The sequence below is a fragment of the Rana temporaria genome, chromosome 10, assembly GCF_905171775.1.
Source record: "Rana temporaria chromosome 10, aRanTem1.1, whole genome shotgun sequence".
NCBI classification, from domain to species: Eukaryota; Metazoa; Chordata; class Amphibia; order Anura; family Ranidae; genus Rana; species Rana temporaria.
In genome coordinates this window covers 27,560,478-27,581,726 of record NC_053498.1, presented here as the reverse complement: position 1 = coordinate 27,581,726, position 21,249 = coordinate 27,560,478, and the positions used below count along the sequence as shown (strand labels likewise).

The 21,249-nt window shown below is 45.4% G+C and overlaps 1 protein-coding gene across 2 annotated transcripts in view; it reads right to left on the bottom strand.

Annotated features, from left to right (window-relative positions):
- Nucleotides 1–20,961, bottom strand: part of BCL3 (BCL3 transcription coactivator) — a 119,756-nt gene extending 98,795 nt beyond the window's left edge. The window contains exon 1 of one of the 2 annotated variants that reach the window (XM_040327449.1): nucleotides 19,500–20,961. In XM_040327449.1, the coding sequence (XP_040183383.1) occupies nucleotides 19,500–19,884 (385 nt within the window). In that variant the 5' untranslated portion in view covers nucleotides 19,885–20,961. The remainder of the gene's footprint in view (nucleotides 1–19,499) is intronic. The other variant, XM_040327450.1, reaches the window with a different exon arrangement.
- Nucleotides 20,962–21,249: the final 288 nt, after the last annotated feature.

The following is a 21,249-nucleotide window of genomic DNA, read 5'->3' as shown; positions in this document are numbered from 1 at the left end:
ACTCCACTTTAAGTAAAAAAATTATGAAACAGTCCATAAACATGCGTTGTGATCCACCATCATGCATTTAAATCGTGTGTGTGCACTGTGATCGATCTAGACTGAGGATTTATCTCACTGCGCTTATTGACCTTTAGTAATATAGAGGTCACTGGATTGTTGGTGAGGGCGCGTTTTTCACAGTGTCTGGTGATTTGTGGTGGCACAGTTGGGAGATCATTTAAAGGGATAGTTCACCTTTACTACAAAACTGCCTATGCAGATAAAGGGCATCTATAGATATAAACAAACTGTGCAGCTCTGACTAAAATTAAATGAAGCCCTTGCTATAGGTGTTTATATACCATTAATATACCTTATGAAACCTGACTGGAATACTCCTAGGATGTCCTGGGAGTACTTAGCAACGTTACTAAGTGAGGCCTAGTCATCGCTGCTCACCTACACCATCACAGCAGTACGCTCTCAAATGCTACTACATCAGGGGAGAGAGAGAGTATGTGAGGGGGTTTGAATCAGAGAAAGAGCTCACTCTTGTGATGATGGAGGTGAGCAGTGATGACTAGGCCTCACTTAGCAATGTCCTGGGAGTATTCCAGTCAGGCTTCATAAGGTATGTAAATGACCTCCACCTATAGCAAGGGTATTATTCATCTTTAGACCCTTTCACACTGGGGTGGTTTTCAGGCACTTTTGCGCTGGAAATAGCATCTGCTAAGCACCTGAAAACCGCCTCTCATTCATTCAAGTGTGACTTTTCACATTTGGGCGGTGCGCTTGTGGGACGTTTCAGAAAAGTCCCGCAAGCAGCATTTTTGAGGCGCTCCCAAAACGCCCTGCCCATGGAATGAATAGGCATAGCTTTTGAAGGGCTTTTCAGGTGTTTCCGAAGCGCTGCCCATTCATTCCAATGGTCAGGGGCGCAATACGGGAGTTTTTAACCCCTTCTTTGGCATTAAAAGCATCCTGCAAGTGGCTGAAAACCAAATGCGGTCACGGCCCCAGTGTGAAAGGGGTCTGCATAGTTTCTTTTAATCTACAGACCTTTCTTGCCTGCATAGGCAGGCTTCAAGGTTCCATGCACACTGAAGCTGATAAAAGCTATAAAAAAACTGCAGTTTCTTTGCAGGGAGTCTTTCAACGTTTTTTAGCGTTTTTGCAATAGCTTTAATCAGCGTTTTTCAGTGTAGCTTTTTTTTTTTAACGGATAAAAAAACGATATAAAACGCTGCGTCTGCGTTTGAGCGTTTTCTGCGTTTTGCTTTTTTTTCCCGCCGAAAAAATGCACTTTGAACGCAAATTTCGGCCGTTCAGAAAAAAGCCAATAAACTCCAAAACGCCCAGGTGTGCATGGGCACATAGGCTAACATAGAATTCAGTTTAGAGGCTTTAAAAAAAAAATGCCAAAACGTCAATAAACTGCAATTTATCAGCTTCAGTGTGCATGGAGCCTAAAGGTGAACTATCCTTTTAAGGGCACACAGATTTAAATGCACGGTGGTGGATCACAACGCATGTTTATGAACTTTTTCCGCCTTTTTTTACTTAATTATTTCTGTTTCACTTTTTGTGACTTGTTTACTTTTTTTTTTTGGTTGGTTTTGTGTTTTAGGACTCTTTTTTTTACGCTTAAGCCCCCTTTGCATTTTGCATTCCCGCTTTTGTAAGGGCGATTTTCACGTAATTTGTCATGCATAAAGTGGCCCGTTCACTTCAATGGGTATTTGTCACCCAAAAGAAGCTCCTGCTCATTTTTGGGTGACAATTAACGGTGCATTTTGGCACAGTTGAGTGAGTGAGAGAGAAACTTGTATAGCACAACACATGCAAACTGAATCGCCTCTGGGCGCTTAGGGCCAGATTCACAAAAGGGATACGACGGCGTTTCTCCTGATACGCCGTCGTATCCCTGTTTCTATCTATGCGACTGATTCATAGAATCAGTTACGCATAGATATCCCTAAGATCCGACAGGTGTAATAGTTTTACACTGTCGGATCTTAGGATCCAGTACCGCGGCCGCCACTGGGGGGAGTTTGCGTCGTAAACCAGCGTCGGGTATGCAAATTAGGACCAAAATCCACGGAAAAGTCAGATGGAAGTCCGATCATGTGTACGAGGCTTTACACACTGTATGGGCAGCTGTCAGTTTTCAGCTGGAGTTTATTTATTTTTTTACTTTATTAACCACTTCCCGACGGCCATACGACTTTATACGGCCGCAGGGTGGTTCTAAATCTCTGAGCCGCCGTGTTTTTACGGCAATCGCTCCTCCTGGCCACTGGGGGGCGCGCGAGTGCGCCCGCCGCATCACTGGAATGCCGATGCGCGTGCCTGGCGGCCGCGATGTCCGCCAGGCTCCCGCGATCGACGGTTACAGAGAGAAGGGCATGGATCTTTGTGTGTAAACACACAGATCCATGTCCTGTCAGGGAGAGAGGAGACCGATCTGTGTCTCTTGTACATAGGGACACAGATCGGTCACCTCCCCCAGTCACCCCCCTTCCCCCACACAGTTATGCCGGGTACACATGAGAGGATTTATCCGCGGATACGGTCCGCCCTGGACCGTTTCCGCGGATAAATCCTCTGAGGATTTCGATCCGCTGGATTGTACTCACCATCGGATCGAAATCCGCGCCGAATTTACACTGTACTAACCAGGAGATCAAAATCCCCGCGGAATTCCGTCCGCGGTGACGTGTCGCGCCGTCGCCGCGATGATGACGCGGCGACGTGCGCGACGCTGTCATATAAGGATATCCACGCATGCGTCGAATCATTACGACGCATGCAAGGGATGGGTTCGGACGGATCGATCCGGTGAGTCTTTACAGACCACCGGATCGATCCGCTGGAGCCGATTCCAGCAGATAGATTTCTTAGCATGCTAAGAAATTTTTATCCGCTGGAAATCGGTCGGCCCGAAATATATCCGCGGATAAATATCCGCTGGATCGTACACACCAGCGGATCTATCCGCTGAAACCGATCAGCGGATCAATTTCAGCGGATCGATCCTCTCGTGTGTACGGGGCCTTAGTAACACTCACTAAGGTACACATTTAACCCCTCCCTCACCCCCTAGTGTTTTTTTTGTTTTTTTTTACCAAAAATATGTAGAATACGTATCGGCCTAGACTGAGAAAAAAAAAATAAAAAAATAAAAATGGAGCTATTTATTACAGCAACAAGTAAAAAATATATATTTTTTTTTTTCAAAATTGTCGCTCTATTTTTGTTTATAGCGCAAAAAGTAAAAACCACAGAGGTAATCAAATACCACCAAAAGAAAGCTCTATTTGTGGGGAAAAAAATACGCCAATTTTGTCTGGGAGCCACGTCGCACGACTGCGCAATTGTCAGTTAAATCGACGCAGTGCCGAATCGCAAAAAGTTCTCTGGTCAGGAAGGGGGTATATGTGCCCAGTAAGCAAGTGGTTAAGTAAAAAAAAAAAAAATGACACCTTATTCATGTTTCTGCACAGTCGCATGGTGCGTTACGCAGCTTTGCTGTGACATGCAGTGCTGCAAGTGTCTTAATTTTACAGCAGCCTGCTGCACCCCACCTCTGCGTGGGCTGCATTGCAAATGGGAGACATGGAAAAACAATTGCTTTCCCAGCGTTGACTGGCATTTATTCACTGCAGAAAAATGCCATTCACCATGTGTGAATCAATGAGCCCTGAGTTGGGAGACCCAAAGAAGTGAATGCAACTCATCAAAATGCATTTAACATGCTTTGTAATGAATTGGCAACAGGTATTAACACGCTTTGGCCAATGGATGTTAATGCAATTCAGTGCATAAACCGAAAAAGTATTAGAAACGCACATCAGTAGCACATGTCATTGCACAAAGGAAACACACATTGATGCATAACAACCTGCTACAAAAAAATAATAAAAATCCATGTAGCGCCCTGCTCCCAATGATCAGGCGCTATGTCAAATTTAGAGGGTGTCTGAGCTGGTAGTTTAGCTCAGACTCTGTTAATTGGGGCTAAATCAGCCTCTGTTCTGGCTATGGCTGTGCCTGGAGGGATTTCCCTTTGTTTGCCTGTAGGTGGCGGTACCGCCACAGGCCAATGTTGGAACTAAGGCAAGCCATGGTGTATTGGGTGTGTTTCCTCGGGAACAGCCCAGTGGGAGTGTTCTCCCAGCTGGGCATGCTGGGGAAGGATACTTAAGGGGCGGACGCCATTTTTCAGGGCTCCTTTCCGCCTCGTGGCCCTCCTGGTGCGAGGTATGTGTTGTGTGATTTTTAGCCTCGGGACCATGCTGGCCCGAGGCTGCATTTCTGCCTGATAGGCCCAGTTACCCTGACTGGGGCCTAAGCCATGAAGGTGATCCTGTGCTGTCTGTCCTGCGGGAGGAAGCCACTCAATGGAGGAAGCCAGGGGAGGACCTGTCCCGGAAAGGACCGAGCGGAAGGCTGGTTCTTTGGGAGAGGCCTGGTAACTTATTGAAGGATGCACCGTAGCCTACAATACCTTACAGTGTGTCGGGTCGGCTTAAAGGCTCTAGAACTGTAAGGCTGGATCTCCGGGGTATCAAATCCTGTGGTAGAGGATTCCGGAATCCCTCATCTGAATTTGCAACCAGTCTGTGGCAGAGACTGAGATTATCCTTGTCCGTGCATCATCCCAACTGCTAGGCCAGGTGAGAGGGGTCTATCCGGGTGAGCAATACTCACTTAAAGGGGTTGTAAAGGAAATGTCTTTACCTTAGTGCAGTCCTCCTTCACTTACCTCATCCTTCCATTTTGCTTTTAAATGTCCTTATTTCTTCTGAGAAATCCTCACTTCATGTTCTTCTGTCTGTAACTCACCACCGTAATGCAAGGCTTTTTTCCTGGTGAGGAGAAAGCCTCTTGAGGGGGGAGGGGACGAGTAGGCAAATCAGGACACTATCTACTTTGCAGATAGAGAAAGGAGCTGTGTGTTTGTGGGCGTCCTGACACTCCTGCTCGCCCCCTCAAGAGGCTTTCTCCACACCAGGGAGAAAGCCTTGCATTACTGTGTGGAGTTACAGACAGAAGAACAGGAAGTGAGGATTTCTCAGAAGAAATAAGGACATTTAAAAGCAAAATTGAAGGATGAGGTAAGTGAACAAGGACTGCGCTAAGGTACAGGAAGGTATTTAGGGAAAACATTTTTTCCCTTTACAACCCCTTTAGAGAAAGTGGCGAGTGTGACTTTGAAGTTTAGCCATTTCCCAGCGATCTGTTTTGTGCGCCTGAACCTTCCCCTGATCCTTCATCCCTCTACTTCTACAAGTTGTTTGAGAATAAAAACAAAAGAAAAGGATCTATAACTTGTGGACATTGAACTTTTTGCTGACTCTCAACCCCTAGACAGCGGCGGACTGACCATTTGGGCACTCGGCACTGCCAGAGGGCCCCATGCCCCATCAGGGCTGCAAGTCTCAGTAAAACCAGGGACAGTATGTACAAATCTGTGTATTTTTAAAAATCACAAGATTATAGCTGCCCCGCCTCTCCAGTATCTTTTCAGTGTGTGTATGTGTATTCTGTGTGTGTATATTGTGTGTCTGTGTGTATACTGTATGTGTGTGTGTGTGTATACTGTGTGGCCCCATAATCTTTTGCCTGGGGGCCCCATAATCTCGTATTCCCCGGAGGCCCCATAATCTCCTATTGTCCGGGGACCCCATGAGTTGTCAGTCCGCCCCTGCCCCTAGACAACGAGGAACGAGGTAACGTGCAAGGCCTAAAACTAACCAGCAGCTCCTACGGGGGTAGTGCTACATCCACTACACATATATTAGTCATGAATATTGGGACGTGATATTGGCCTAATACATGCACATAGGGCCAGATTCAGGTACAATTGCGGCGGCGCAACGTAACCCGTTTACGTTACACCGCCGCAAGTTTTCAGTGTTAGTGCCCGATCCAAAAAGCACTTACCTGTAAACTTGCGGCAGTGTATCGTAAACACGTCCGGCGCAAGCCCGCCCAATTCAAATGGGGCGTGTACAATTTAAATTAGGCGCGCTCCTGCGCCGGACGTTCTGCGCATGCTCCGTTCGCAATTTTCCCGACGTGCTTTGCGCGAAATTACGGCGGCGTGACGTGTTTGTGAATCGCGACGTGCGTAACGTACTTACGCCGGAAAAAAAAAAATCAAAATCGACGCGGGAACGACGGCCATACTTTAACATGGCTGGTGTAAAGTTAAGCAATGAAAAAGATTGCTTAACTTTGCGACGGGAAACTAAGACTTGTGCCAACGTAACGAACGCGAAAACCGTTGTGGATCGCCGTAACTGCTAATTTGCATACCCGACGCTGGAATACGATGCAAACTCCACCCAGCGGCAGCCGAGGTACTGCATTCTAAGATCCGACGGTGTAAGACAATTACACCAGTCGGATCTAAGGGCTATCTATGCGTAACTGATTCTATGAATCAGTCGCATAGATACTCTGAGAGATACGACGGCGTTTCAGAGAAACGCCGTCGTATCTCTTCTGTGAATCTGGCCCATAGTTCCCAATTGAGTGGGAGAAGTGTAGCCACACCCAATCACATCCCTCCTTCCATTTCTCTTGCAGAGGGTAGGAAATGAAAGCAATACTCTGATTGGCTCCTGACCTTGTCTCAATTTACGCAAAATATTAGGTAAGTTCAGGGAAGTCCAAACAAGCTGGAACAGCTGTCATATGTTCTTTGGAGGATATTGCTTTGACAGATAGACTTCTCAGCAGATATGCTGGAGGAGAATGCTTATTAAAACAAGTGCAAACAATCCCTGGGGCTCGGAGAAGAGATGTTTACGGCATGCGTCATACTCACATACAGCCGGTAGCAGATATTGGAGATTAGAATGGAGAGAGATTGTGCAATAAACAATATCAGAACCTTAAAGGGTGGTGAGATGAAAAAAAATATAGATATTCAAATATATGGACAGATACCAGCGCCAAAACTTACAACAAATATGGCACCAACATCCCTTAAAAGTAGAAAAGGAATTTAGGAGATATGGGACTTTATGGGTGCGTTACGACATAGAAAACCACTCGAAAATGTATGTAAAAATATATACAGAATTTTTATTAAATGAACAGTATCATAAAACTGATGCATACAATACAATCATGGGCATAGGTGTACACAAACATCCTACTGCCCACAATGATTTTCTGTGATCACATTCATATTTTCATCACGTCCATATTTTTCTACATGTTTCGCCATATGGCTTCTTCAGGAAAGAACGTGAAGATTAATTTATTAAATGTATTTGTATTGTATGCATCAGTTTTGTGAAGTTGTTCATATCTCCTCAATTCATTTTCCCAAAAATATAGAGGTTGCGAAAAAAAACAACCGTAGGCAACCATTGCAATGCAACTCATGCCTCCCCCCCTACAACAATCATGGAAAAAGTAAAGTCCGGTCAGGGACACAGAGAGCACTTAAAGCAACGCTAAAGGCAAAAAATATATTTTTTTAAAATAACAAACATGTTATACTTACCTCCACTGTGCAGCTCATTTTGCACAGAGTGTCCCCGGACCATGTCTCCTGGGGTCCCTCGGCGGCTCTCTCGGCTCCTCCTCGCAAAAGTTTTCCGCGGTCAGCGTAAATATTGCACCCTAAGATACGACGGCGTAGGAGACTTACGCCGCTCGTATCTAGGCAACATTGAGGCGTATCTGATTCTATGAATCAGGCGCCGAGATGCGACGGCCCGCATTCGGAGTTACAAGGGCGTATCTGGAGATACGCCGGCGTAACTCCTTTCTGAATCCGGGCCAACGATTATAAGAGTCGGTTCACACAGGGGCAACGCAACTTCCAGCACGACTTTGCCCCCATTCACACCTAGGCGTTTTGTCGCCTGTAGCGTGACGCCGCAGCAGCCCCGAGACGCTGGAGGGATGAAAACACATTGCCCTCTATGGAGATGGTTCACATCTCCACGCCGAACGCCGTACGCCTGCCGCCTGAAAAAAAGTCCCGGACCTTTTTTTCATGCAGCATTCAGCATAGGAGATGTGAACCATCTCCATAGAGGGGGTGAGGCTGCATTCACAATCGCGGCATTTTGTCGCCGCAAATCGCGGTACAAAACGCCGCAATTTGTCGCCGCAATTCGCGGGACAAAACGCCGCGATTTTGTACGCCTAGGTGTGAATGCAGCCTTTGGGAGGCAACTTGGATACGACTTGAGTATGAATCATCAGGCAACTTACAAGGCAACTTCAAGTCGCCTCCAGGACAGGAGGCTTTCCAGTGGCCAATCAAACAACAATCAGCTCTGTGGGAGGGAGGAAGGGGTTTGCCTGAGAAATGTATGTTATCTTTTTGTATTGTTGCTTCAGTTAAGACAGTGATCCGACTTCCATTGAAATCAATGGGTACAAGTTGCCTACAAGTCGGATTGAAGTAGTACAGGAACCTTTTCTGAAGTTGGAGTGACTGCAGTAGTGTACATTAAGACGGCTCCTATTCCCTTCCATTGATTTTCTCAACCGCGCGACTTGGGGAGACTTCAAGTCGGATCCCAGGTCGCCCCTGTGTGAACCGGTGATCTGCCGAGCTGGTTCCGGCTATCGTGAAAGTTCCTGTGCAGGCGCACTATGATCTGCCGAGATGGTTCCAGCTAACGGGAAAGTTCCTTCAAGGACTGCGCAGGCGTAAACTTGGTGACGGAAATCTCCGAACCTCGGCCGGCATCCAGGGCGACGTGGATTTCGAGGAAAGTGGCCAGTCGGCCTCCTGGCTCTTTTTTTTAACATCCTCCAATCCACAGGGATGTTAAAGAATGAGCCTGGATGCCGGCCGAGGTTCGGAGATTTCAGTCTGCAAGTTTGCGCCTGCGCAGTCCTTGAAGGAACTTCCCCGTTAGGGCAACATTAAGGACAAGTCACCAGCTCTTAAGATAGTCCCGTTGGATCCTCTTCATTGTATCGGTTGAGTTGTCACTTGTGTGTGACAAGCAGACAAATATTTAGGATGTAATAACAACTTCTCTCCAGCTGAGGATACTATTTATTTTACACTTTGCAATATTTGGCAACATTTTAGCTACAATGTTTGGTATTTTCTTCAGTAAGAATTTTAGCAGTTCCACTAGAAAGATTTGCTGCACTCTAAAATGCTGCATCTGGATTCCCAATGTAAAACTGGCCATCCACTATACAATCTGATTGTACAATCGATGTGTAATCTCATTTGGGGCAGATCCACAAAGAGAGTACGCCGGCGTACCTACTGATACGCCGGCGTACTTTCAAATTTCCCGCGTCGTATCTTTGTTTTGAATCCTCAAAACAAGATACGACGGCATCTGGGTTAGATCCGACAGGCGTACGGCTTCGGATCTAAGATGCAATTTTTCGGCGTACGCTGGGTGGCGTTCACGTCGTTTTCCGCGTCGAGTATGCAAATTAGCTATTTCCGACGATCCAAAAAAACGTACGAGCGGCCGTCGCATTTTTTTACATCGTCTCTAGTCGGCTTTTTTCGGCGTATAGTTAAAGCTGGTATTTCGTGGCGTATAGTTAAACCTGCTATGTTAAGTATGGCGGTCGTTCCCGCGTTTAATTTGATTTTTTTTAATTTAGTTTGCGTAAGTCGTCCGTGAATCGCGGGATGGACGTAATTTACGTCCAAGTCAAAACAATGACGTCCTTGCGACGTCATTTCGCGCAATGCACGGCGGGAAATTTAGGGACAGCGCATGCGCAGTTCGTTCGGTGCGGGGACGCGCTTCATTTAAATGAAACACGCCCCCTTCCCTGCCCAATTAGAATTCCGCGCCGTTACGCCGCTTGAGATACACTACGCCGCAACTTACGGCACAAAATATTTATGGATTCAAACCAAAGCCAGGTAAGGTACGGCGGCGTAGCGTATCTCAGATACGATGCGCCGGGGCAGATCTTTGTGGATCTGCCCCATTTAGCTTTACCAAAAACTATGTAATATTCAGACAAACCTAAACAACCCTTTTTAATTGATATAAAATCAGGCAGGACATTATACTACAAGGCAGGACATTATACTACAAGGCAGGACATTATACTACAAGGCAGGACATTATACTACAAGGCAGGACATTATACTATTGGTAAACCTAGAGAAGATAGTACAGCGATTGTACAATGAGGAATGCTTTGGTTTCACAAACAATTTTACTTGTACAATGTATCTTTTTCTAGAGTCTCTCCTCCTTTTCCCCCAGAAGAAGACCTCTACTGACAAGGTCGAAACGCGTCGGAGGCTTTAGTATGATCAAAATATAGTTATATCCTGTCAATCATGCATGTAGTCATACAGCTGTATCATGATGTATATGCTTTTAATTCAAATTCCAGAGCTCATGTTTTGATATAAACAGATGTTCTCTGTGTGAAACTTTTTTCAATAAAAATACTTTTTGATATAATATAAAGTATTTTTTCCTGGCTGCAAATAAAACCCCCTGGGGAATCTTTTCCAATTTGTACAACGAGGACAAACCTAAATTATCCATTCAACTAGAATTAATCAGGCAAATGCTTGCACTGCATGGCTGATGGTAGATCTAAAGAAGATTGTACAATCAGGTTGTATAGTGTATGGCAGGGTTAGACGAATCCTGGGTGTCAGGTCGCCATTGAGACTAGAATTCGCTACCTGGGGCATCCTGTGTCTCCGTGCGCCCCCAGCCGCGCGATCATGTCCGGCCGGCCGGTAAATGAGGCCGCAGCTTTGCGGCCTTCTGCAGGCCTATGCTTTCTTTCTGTGATCTTGCACCATCTTGTGGTGGCCGTTGGTATGACAAGACAACCAGCAATTCTAATGGTTCTTCCCCTGTCTGTTTTCACTGCCATCTCCTTCCCTCTAATTAGAACCCCCAAACATTATGGCCCAGATTCTGAAAGGGCTTACGACGGCGCAACGCCATGTGCGCCATCGTAAGTCCTAATCTGGGCCGTCGTATCTATGCGACTAATTCTTAGAATCAGTTACGCACAGATATCCATTAGATTCCGACAGGCGTAAGGCTCTTACGCTGTCGGATCTTAAATGCAATTTTTTTTTCCGCCTGCTAGGTGTCGCCTCCGTCGTTTTCCTGATCGAGTATGCAAATTAGCAAAATACACGAATTCCCGAACGTACGCGCAGTCGACGCAGTGAAGATACAACGTTTCCGTAGCTTTTGCGATGTGTAAAGTAGCCCCTGCTATATGAGGGGCAACCAATGTTAAGTATGGCCGTCGTTTCCGCGTCGAAATTTAAAAATTACGTTGTTTACGTAAGTCGTCCGTGAATGGGGCTGGACGCCATTTACGTTCACGTCGAAACCAATGACGTCCTTGCAACGTCATTTCGCGCAATGCACGTCGGGAAATTTTAGGGACGGCGCATGCGCAGTACGTTCGGCTCCTAGATTCCAAGCAAATTTGTCAAGCCCTGGTGTATGGTCAGCCTAATGCTGATCTGACCCGACGATTTTTCACAGGATCAGATCTGTGAATTCTTAAAAAGACACATACATCAGCAAAATTGATCAATTTAATCGACATTACCCAGATTAGTCTGGACGGAAATTTTGATCGTATGAATGTAGATAATTCTATATGCTCACTAAGGCTACTTTCACACTGAAGCGCTGGGTGCGTCGGCGCTAAAGTGCCATTTTACTGTCATTTTTGCCGCGATTTTCGGCAACCCTCGCTAGCGGCCGAAAAAGGGTTAAGCCCGCCCGCAAAAACGCTGCTTTGCAGCGCTTTGTGGGCACTGCCCCATTGATTTTAATGGGCAGGGGCGCTGTAGGAGCGGTATATTCACCGCTCCTACAGCGCCTCAAAGATGCGGCTGGCAGGACTTTTATTTACTGCCCTCAGGCTTTCACACTGGCTATAAAGGAGCAGGCGCTATTTTTAACGCAATAGCGCTTGCAAAGCGCCTCAGTGTGAAAGCAGCCTTAGTATATAGTGCATCGAACGATCTTTTAGATCTAATCGTATTTCTGATTGGACAATAAATCTATCGGCAATATGATTGTATAAAAAATAATTCCATGTATGGTCATCACTAGACCAGTGTCGTAATACATGGGACTTTTATCATTTAAATGTAATTTAACCGCTTAACGACCGCCGCATGTACACGGCACGGACAGGCAGAACGACGTGCCCGCACGTCGCTGCCTAGACGTGGGTCCGATCGGACCCCCCCTGGTACATACGGCGGTGGTTAATCGCGTGGGAGCGATCCGGGACGACGGCGCGGCTATTCGTTTATAGCCACCCCCTCGCGATCGCTCCCCGGAGCTGAAGAACGGGGAGAGCCATATGTAAACACGGCTTCCCCGTGCTTCACTGTGGCGGCTGCATCGATCATGTCATCCCTTTTATAGGGAGACACAATCGATGACGTCACACCTACAGCCACACCCCCCTACAGTTGTAAACACACACTAGGTGAAACATAACTCCTACAGCGCCCCCTGTGTTTAACTCCCAAACTGCAACTGTCATTTTCACAATAAACAATGCAATTTAAATGCATTTTTTGCTGTGAAAATGACAATGGTCCCAAAAATGTGTCAAAATTGTCCGAAGTGTCCGCCATAATGTCGCAGTCATGAAAAAAAATCGCTGATCGCCGCCATTAGTAGAAAACAAAAATTAATAAAAATGCAATAAAACTATCCCCTATTTTGTAAACGCTATAAATTTTGCGCAAACCAACCGATAAACGCTTATTGCAATTTTTTTTACCAAAAATATGTAGAAGAATACTTATCGGCCTAAACTGAGAATTTTTTTTTTTATATATTTTTGGGGGATATTTATTATAGAAAAAAGTAAAAAATATAGATTTTTTTTCAAAATTGTCGCTCTATTTTTGTTTATAGCATAAAAAATAAAAACCGCAGAGGTGATCAAATACCACCAAAAGAAAGCTCTATTTGTGGGAAGAAAAGGACGCCAATTTCGTTTCGGTACAACATTGCATGACCGCGCAATTACCAGTTAAAGCAGCGCCCAACGAAAGCTGAATGGTTTAGGAGAATTAATAACATAGAAAGAGTTGAGGAACTTATCAGCATCTCCCAAGAGAGAATTGTCAAATTTTCAGCGATTTGGTCCAACTGGACTTCATTTAAGGTTTCCCGAAATTATCAGCGAGTTATTACATAAAAGTTGTCTAAATACAGGAAAACACTCCAGTGTTTAGTATATATATACTCTTTCCTTTATCTAAGTATGTCACTAAGGTTAAAATGTCTGGGATCTTTTTTTTTTTTTTTTTTTTTTTATCTCTCCTCTCCCCCTTTCCCTACCCCTTTTACACGCACCAGTAAGAATATGCAACCACATGCGTATACGTATTCTCTGTTTTAGTTAGGAAAAAAAAAAAACATCTTAAGGTGATAGTTCTGCTATTTATACATTATTACCAAAGATACTGCCTGTAATGACTGTTTGGATGTATTCTTTCTATGCCAAAACTATTTTGCTGTCAAAATGCCTACTTATTGTATCTTGTACTATGTATGATACACTGTTATTCACCCAATAAAGAATTTGTGAAATAAAAAAAAAAAAAAAGCAGCGCAGTGCCAAATTGTAAAAACACCTCTGGGCATTTAGCTGCATATTGGTCCGGGGCTTAAGTGGTTAAATGGCAATTCATCCACTGGGACACATGCACACCAATACAATTCCGATTTTTGTAGCATGTGAAAGGTTCACATTGGGGGAGATTTACTAAAACTGGAAAACACAAAATCTGGTGCAGCTGTGCATGCTAGCCAATCAGCTTCTAACTTCGGCTTGTTCAATTAACCTTTGACAATAAAAACCTGGAAGCTGATTGGTTACAAGATAAGCCGGAATTAGGCTAGGATCCGACTGGTGTAAGTCACTTACACCGTCGGATCCTAAATGCAATACAACGCTGACCGCTAGGTGGCGTTTACGTTCAGGTCTCATTTGACAATGCAAATGAGCCTGATACGCCGATTCCCGAACGAATTTGCGTCGCGTAGTCGTCGCGTACGTCGTTTCCGTAAGCGTAAGGTTACCCCTGCTATATGAGGGGTAACCTTACGCCAGTCCGCCGTATGCCAAGTTAAGTATGGCGTCGGGTCGGCGTCGTTTTTTACGTCGTTTTACTAAGTCGTTCTTGAATACGACTTTACGTCAATGACGCTCACGTCGGCGTCATTGATGTTTTCCGTCGTGAGCTGGAGCATGCGCAATGGGCTATTTTTTAGCCCGGCGCATGCGCAGTTCAATCGGCACGGGGGCACACTTAATTAGAATACAAGCCGCCCCCTTTGAATTATGCGGCCATACGCCGGGCCATTTACACTACGCCGCCGCAAATTACGGAGCAAGTGCTTGAGGAATACGGCACTTGCTCCAGTAAGTTGCGGTGGCGTAGTGTAAATGGCTTACACTACGCCAACGCGGGATCTTGGAGAATCTGGCCCTCTGTGTGCGCCAGTTTTAGACTATAAACTTTAAAGAGATTGGGGAAGATTTACTGTGTTCCTCCCCACTCCATGTCTCAGTGACCCCACACAGGAAGTGAGCCCAAATCTTTTAAATGGGGACACAACTGTAAGAACTTCAAAAGGAGATCTGTACTATGAATATGGAAGCTGTCATTCCTTATCTGTCTTCATAAATATGCAATTTGTCTGGCTGTCAGAATCCGATGACATCATTACATGAGTCTTGGAGGAAGAATGCAGATCGGCAGCTCTGACCTAACTACGTCTTCCCTTTTATATGATTTTTTTTTTTCTTTGCTGTTTGTTCACCAAATAGAAAGAGTTCCCCCGGTGACCCCAAAAGTCACAATGGGAAATCTGAGGGCTAGAATAGCAATAAAAACTTGGCTCGGGTCCTGAATAGTTCTCACTTTATTCATTGATAGTAAAAATCGATTCTTCATAGTAAAGGGTTACTCCACCCAAAACTAATATTGAATTTTCGGTAGATGCCGGACAGTTTATTCACCTAACAGGTTTCTGTGTTGATTTTGGACTTTGGGACGATACAATGAGGTGTGTCCTTGAGGGTTTTTTTTTTTGCGTGTCATAGTTAAAGTGGAGTTCCACCCTGAAAAAAATCTTTCCACCAAAAATCGAAAAAAAAAAAGATGAACATTTTTTTTTTTTTTTTTACTTACCCTAAATAGCTGTTGCTATGCGGAAGTGCCGGATCTGCCTCTTCATCCACCGCGGCCGATTCTCTTCATCCTCCTACACTCTGGGCTAGATTCACATAGATCAGCGGATCTTTAGATCCGCGTGACCTATGTGATTTAAGATCCGCTGTCGCAAGTTTGAGAGGTAAGTTAGTAATTCACAAAACACTTACCTCCAAACTTGCGGCGGCGGATCGTAAATACCCCGGCGGAATTCAAATTCTGCGGCTAGGGGGAGTGTACTATTTAAATCAGGCGCGTCCCCGCGCCGATTTAAATGCGCATGCGCAGTCCGCGAATTTTCCCGGCGTGCATTGCTCCCACTGACGTCGCTAGGACTTCAGTGGTTTCAGCGTGAGCGTAACTTGCGACGAGCGGGTTTGAGAATCGGCGTACGCAAACAACGTAAAAAAAAAAAAATTTGACGTTGGAACGACAGCTATACTTTGGCTGCGCCTCATAGAAGCAGGGGTAAGTATACGCCGGTAAAACTGCTACGTAAACGTCGTAACAACACTGCATACGTTTGTGAATTGGCGTATCTCGCTGATTTACATATTTCTCAGCGTAAATCAGCGAGAACGCCCCCCGCGGCCATTTTTAAATTGCAGTTAAGATTCGACGGTGTAACACAGTTACACCTGTCGGATCTTAGGCATATCTATGCGTAACTGATTCTATGAATCAGGCGCATAGATACGACCGGCCTAAGTCAGAGATACGACGGCGTACCAGGACATACACCGTCGTATTTCTCTGTGAATCTGGCCCTCTGTTTCTTCTTGTGAATGGGGCGCGCTGTATTCTGGGAACTGTGTGTATCCCAGAAAGCAGCCGGCCCATTCACAAAGCGCCGCGCTGCTTGCGCATGCGCAGTAGAAAAAAGGGCAGTGAAGCCGCAACGGCTTCACTGCATGTTTCCCTTACTATAGATGGCTGCGCCTGGAGCTGCCAGGATCGAGGATCGGCCTCAGCGGGGGCCGACATTGCTGGCGACTTGGACGGGTAAGTGTCCTTATTAAAAGTCAGCAGCTACAGTGTTAGTAGCTGCTGACTTTAATTTTTTTTTTTTTTGACCGGAGCTCCGCTTTAAGGCAGCCCATTCCTCCTTTAAGTGTGTTGTCTTATGCCAGGGCTCGACAAATCTGGTGGTGAGCGGTTGGTATTACAAGTTATTACCACCAGATGTGTGAGCTGGCGCCATCTGGTGGTGGCCGTTGGTATTCCAAGTTATGCATTACAAGTTAAACAGCAATTCTAATGTAATTTTTCACAATATTTCACTATTTTCACTGCCATCTTCTTCCCTCTAATTACAACCCCCAAACATTATATATATTTTTTATCCTAACACCCTAGAGAATAAAATGGCGATCGTTGCAATACTTTCTGTCACACCGTATTTGCGCAGAGATCTTACAAGCGCAGTTTTTTGGGAAAAAATTACACTTTTTTTAATTAAAAAATAAGACAACAGTAAAGTTATCCCAATTTTTTTTTTAATATTATGAAAGATAATGTTACGCCGAGTAAATTCATACCCAACATGTCACGCTTCAAAATTGCGTCCGCTCGTGGAATGCCGACAAACTTTTACCCTTTAAAATCTTCATAGGCGATGTTTAAAAAATCTACAGGTTGCATGTTTTGAGTTACAGAGGAGGTCTAGAATTATTGCTCTCGCTCTACCGATCGCGGCGATACCTCACATGTGTGGTTTGAACACCGTTTATATATGCGGGCGCTGCTCACGTATGTGTTCGCTTCTGCGCGCAAGCTCGTCGGGACGGGGCGCGTTTTCTGGCTCCTAACTTTTTTAGCTGGCTCCTAGATTCCAAGCAAGTTTGTCAAACCCTGTCTTATGCAACGTGCAAAAATAGAGGTACCATGCGTTTTGTCCAGCTGCAAACGCACTCTTCATTTAATATGAGGAAAGACGGGATGGACAGCCGCACTCCAAGAAAAACGATAAAGTTGTCTTTATTGTAAAAAATGGATAAAAAATTCACTACAAAACAAGCAGAACACATGGAAAACAGCCTACACGTTTCACACTCCAATTAGTGCTTAGTCATGAGCCATGACTAAGCACTAATTGGAGTGTGAAACGCGTAGGATGTTTTCCCTGTGTTCTGCTTGTTTTGTAGTGCATCTTTTATCAATTTTTTACAATAAAGACAACCTTATGTTTTTCCTCATATCAATTGCTTTGTGCATTGCCAGCACCCTTGATTTCCTGAACTGCTGCTGATCTTCCCAACACACCCACCTGGAGCGCTTACTCCCTTTCCTTCGCACTCTTCATTTAGTAGATGCTTGCAGGAGCTATTAAAAATAAATGGTACCTGAGCACGTCTGCAGCAGGCAGCGCATTTTTATGCGGTGTGGGAAACTGCGCGCTTTTGCATGCATTCCCCACTTCGCACCTGTCTGTGCGTTTTTTTTTGGGCGCCATGTTTAGGGTAGCTAATTCATTTCAATGTGTTGCCTTATGCATATGAAATGCGCAAAACTAGTAGCATGATGCGTTTTGGTGTCTTCGAATGCACCCATGTTTGCTTGCTGCTTGTGGGTGCCATTAGGAATTAATGGCACCTGAGTGTGATTGCAGAACGCAGCGCGTTTCCATGCGGTGTAGGAAACTGTACGCTTTTGCGTAAAACTTAAGACAACTGTTGCCTTATGCATATGAAATGCGCAAAACTAGTAGCATCATGCGTTTTAGCAGCTTCAAATGCACCCACATTTGCTAGCTGCTTGTGAGTGCTGCTTTTTTTTGCGCATCATGTTTAGGGCAGCCTATTCATTTCAGTGTGCTGCCTTTTGTGCGGTGTGGGAAACTGCGCACGTTCGCATGCATTCCCTGCTCCGCACCTGTCTGTGCGGGTTTTTTCGCATTCCATGTTTAGGGCAGCCAATTAATTTCAATGTGTTGCCTTATACACATGAAGAGGCAGATCCACAGAGATCTGCACCCGCGCAGCGTATCAGAGATACGCTACGCCGCCGTACCTTACCTGGCTTTAGTTCGAATCCTTAAAGATTTCGCGCCGTAAGTTACGGCGGCGTAGTCTATCTCTGGCGGCGTAACAGCGCGTAATTCAAATTGGCGATTAGGGGGCCTGTTTCATTTAAATGAAGCGCGTCCCCGCGCCGAATGAACTGTGCATGCGCCGTCCCTAAATTTCCCCCCGTGCATTTCGCTAAAAGACGTTGCAAGGACGTTATTTTTTTTAACATAGACGTGAATTACTTCCATCCCGATTCATGGGCGACTTACGCAAAAAAAAAAAAAAAAAATCAAAATAAACGCAGGAACGACGGCCATACTTAACATGGCAAGTCTAACTATACGCCGCAAAACAGCAGATTTAACTATACGCCGGAAAAAGCCGACTAGAGACGACGTAAGAGAATGCGACGGCCACGCGTATGTTTGTGGATCGTCGGAAATAGCTAATTTGCATACTCAACGCGGAAAACGACGAGAACTCCACGCAGCGGACGCCGAAGTATTGCATCAAAGATCCAAAGGCATACGAAGCCATACGCCTGTCGGATCTAACCCAGATGCCGTCGTATCTTGGTTTGAGGATTCAAACCAAAGATACCACGTGGGAAATTTGAAAGTACGCCGGCGTATCAGTAGATACGCCGGCGTACTCGCTCTGTGGATCTGCCCCTATATGTGCAAAAATAGCAGTATAATGCGTTTTGGCGGCTGCGAACGCACCCGCGTTGGCTAGAGAGGCTCAGGTGCCATTAACTTATCTGCAGAGGGTAGCGCATTTCCATGCGCTGTGGGAATTTTCGCTTTGGCATGCATTCCCCACAGCGCACCTGGTGAGAACAAGTCTTGAATTCTGATTGGCTACACTTTACTAAACTTTGCACAGCAACTATCACCCTATTAGCAATTAAAGCGTTAGGGTTAATGCACACAGCTGTAAAAAATGCTGCCATCAGATCTGTAAACCGTATCGTTATTTTTTTTCTTACAGATCGTAACGCAGCAATATTGCATTCCCATTGGCTAAATTGCGCTCTGTCAAGATCGGTAATATAATTTTTTTTTTAAATCTACACCTCTGCACATGTGCATCTAAACATCTATGTACACATATAAATTTGAGTCAAAGGATTGCAAAAATAATTCTGCAAATCTGTACATTTAGGCATCTAAATGCGTTTTTACAGACGCACCATTAGATGCCAACAAGACCCTGCTAAAAATGTTTAAATTAACTACGGCCATATGCATGAGACCTTATATATAAATATATATATTGAATGATATCAAGACAGTTACCTTGGTAATAACCTGGCGTCGGCACTACCGGCATCGTCACATAGGAACTGTAGTACTGCCTTGTCCATTCGCCATCATCAATCCGCTTCACTAAGGGCTTCTCCTCCTTTGGTGACTGGGGGAACCTACGTTTCCGCAGGGGCAAACAGGCTTGGTCTTTGTGTAGTCCTGTTTCCTCCAGCAACCCACCGTGTCCCCCTGCTGGTGACTTTGTATGCTCCATTTTGACCTCCTTCAGGGTCTTAGCCACCTGCACAGCACCCTTTGCCCATAATCCGGTGGGATTTCGGGACATCTCCTCCAAAACACTTTTTCGGAGGCTGAGGTCCAAAGGCGACGCGGCCTCCATCCTTCCTGCTTGGTGGTGGTACTGTACGGTGTCCATCGGTCAGTCAATGGAAGATCCTAATCCATGTAGACTTCCAGGTTCTTAACCCTCCAACCAAATTCAAGGATCTCAACCTCCAACCAGATCTGTGGATCTCAACCTCCAACCAGATCTGTGGATCTCTCTATTTTGTTTGTGTCCCCGATATGTCGAGGGGATTTTGTATGCCTTGTACCTCTGCAAACTAAATAAAACTTTTGTTGGATTTAAAAAAAAGATCTGTGGATCTCAACCTCCAATCAGATCTCTGGATCTCAACTTCCAACTAGATTTTCAGATCTCAACCTCCAGGCACTTAACCTCTGCAGATGTCCATGTAGATGGTACAGTGTCCATAAGTCATTCAATGAGAGATCTCAGTGCATCTAGACCTCCAGGCACTTAACCTCTGTAGATGTCCGTGTAGATGGTACAGTGCATGTAGACCTCCAGGTCCTAAACTTCCAACCGGCTCTGTAAATCTCAACCTCCAACCAGATCTTCAGCCTTCCACCTCCAACCAGATCTCCAGACCTCAACCTCCAGGCACTAAACTTGTGCAGATGTCAATGTAGACTGTACAGTGTCCATCAGTCATTCAATAAAAGAGCACAGTCCATGTAGACCTCCAGGTCCTCAAACACCAACCAGAACTTCAGATCTCAACCTTCAGGCACCAACCCTGTGCAGATGTCATTGACACTTATGTGCCCCTGTGGGTTGCTCTCCTCCTCAATCTCTTCCTCTCCTCCCTCTGTTGTCTTCTCCCTCCCCCTGTTTACCTGCTGCAACTTTTATTTCGTCACGTTGTTGCCTGTAGCATCAATCCCATTGAAATGTTTAGCAATCCAACACCAATTGTTGGATGGTGGCCATCATCAGTCCTCCTCCTGCTTTGGCAAGACCTCCTTGCATGATGATTTCTGCAAGCCACTTGTATGGATGATACAGGCAATTTACCGACTCGCTTAAATGTGCGAAGATTGTTACGTTTGTTCACTTCTCATGGGCTTTACTGACTCATTGCCAGGATCTCCCTTTTTCCCTGACGCCTTAAACTCTACAAAGTCTCTGACCCCCCCCCAGTCCTCCTCCTCCTCCTGGCTTCCTCTGCTTCTCACTCCCTCGGTGTCCCCCCCCCCTCTTGCTCTAACCAGCAATTGTACAAACTGACAGGCAGAATAGGAAGCAGCTTTGACATAAGGGACTTCCCCACTCTGAAAAAACACACCCAGGTGCTTTCTCACCCTGTTCCCTGCAAGGCTCCTCCTCCAGTGAAAATAAAAATCAGGAGAGTCACCACCAGCCACTCCTTTTATAATAATAATAATAAGCCATCAGCATTACCTCAGATTACCCCGCGCTACGGCACTCCTGAAGTGC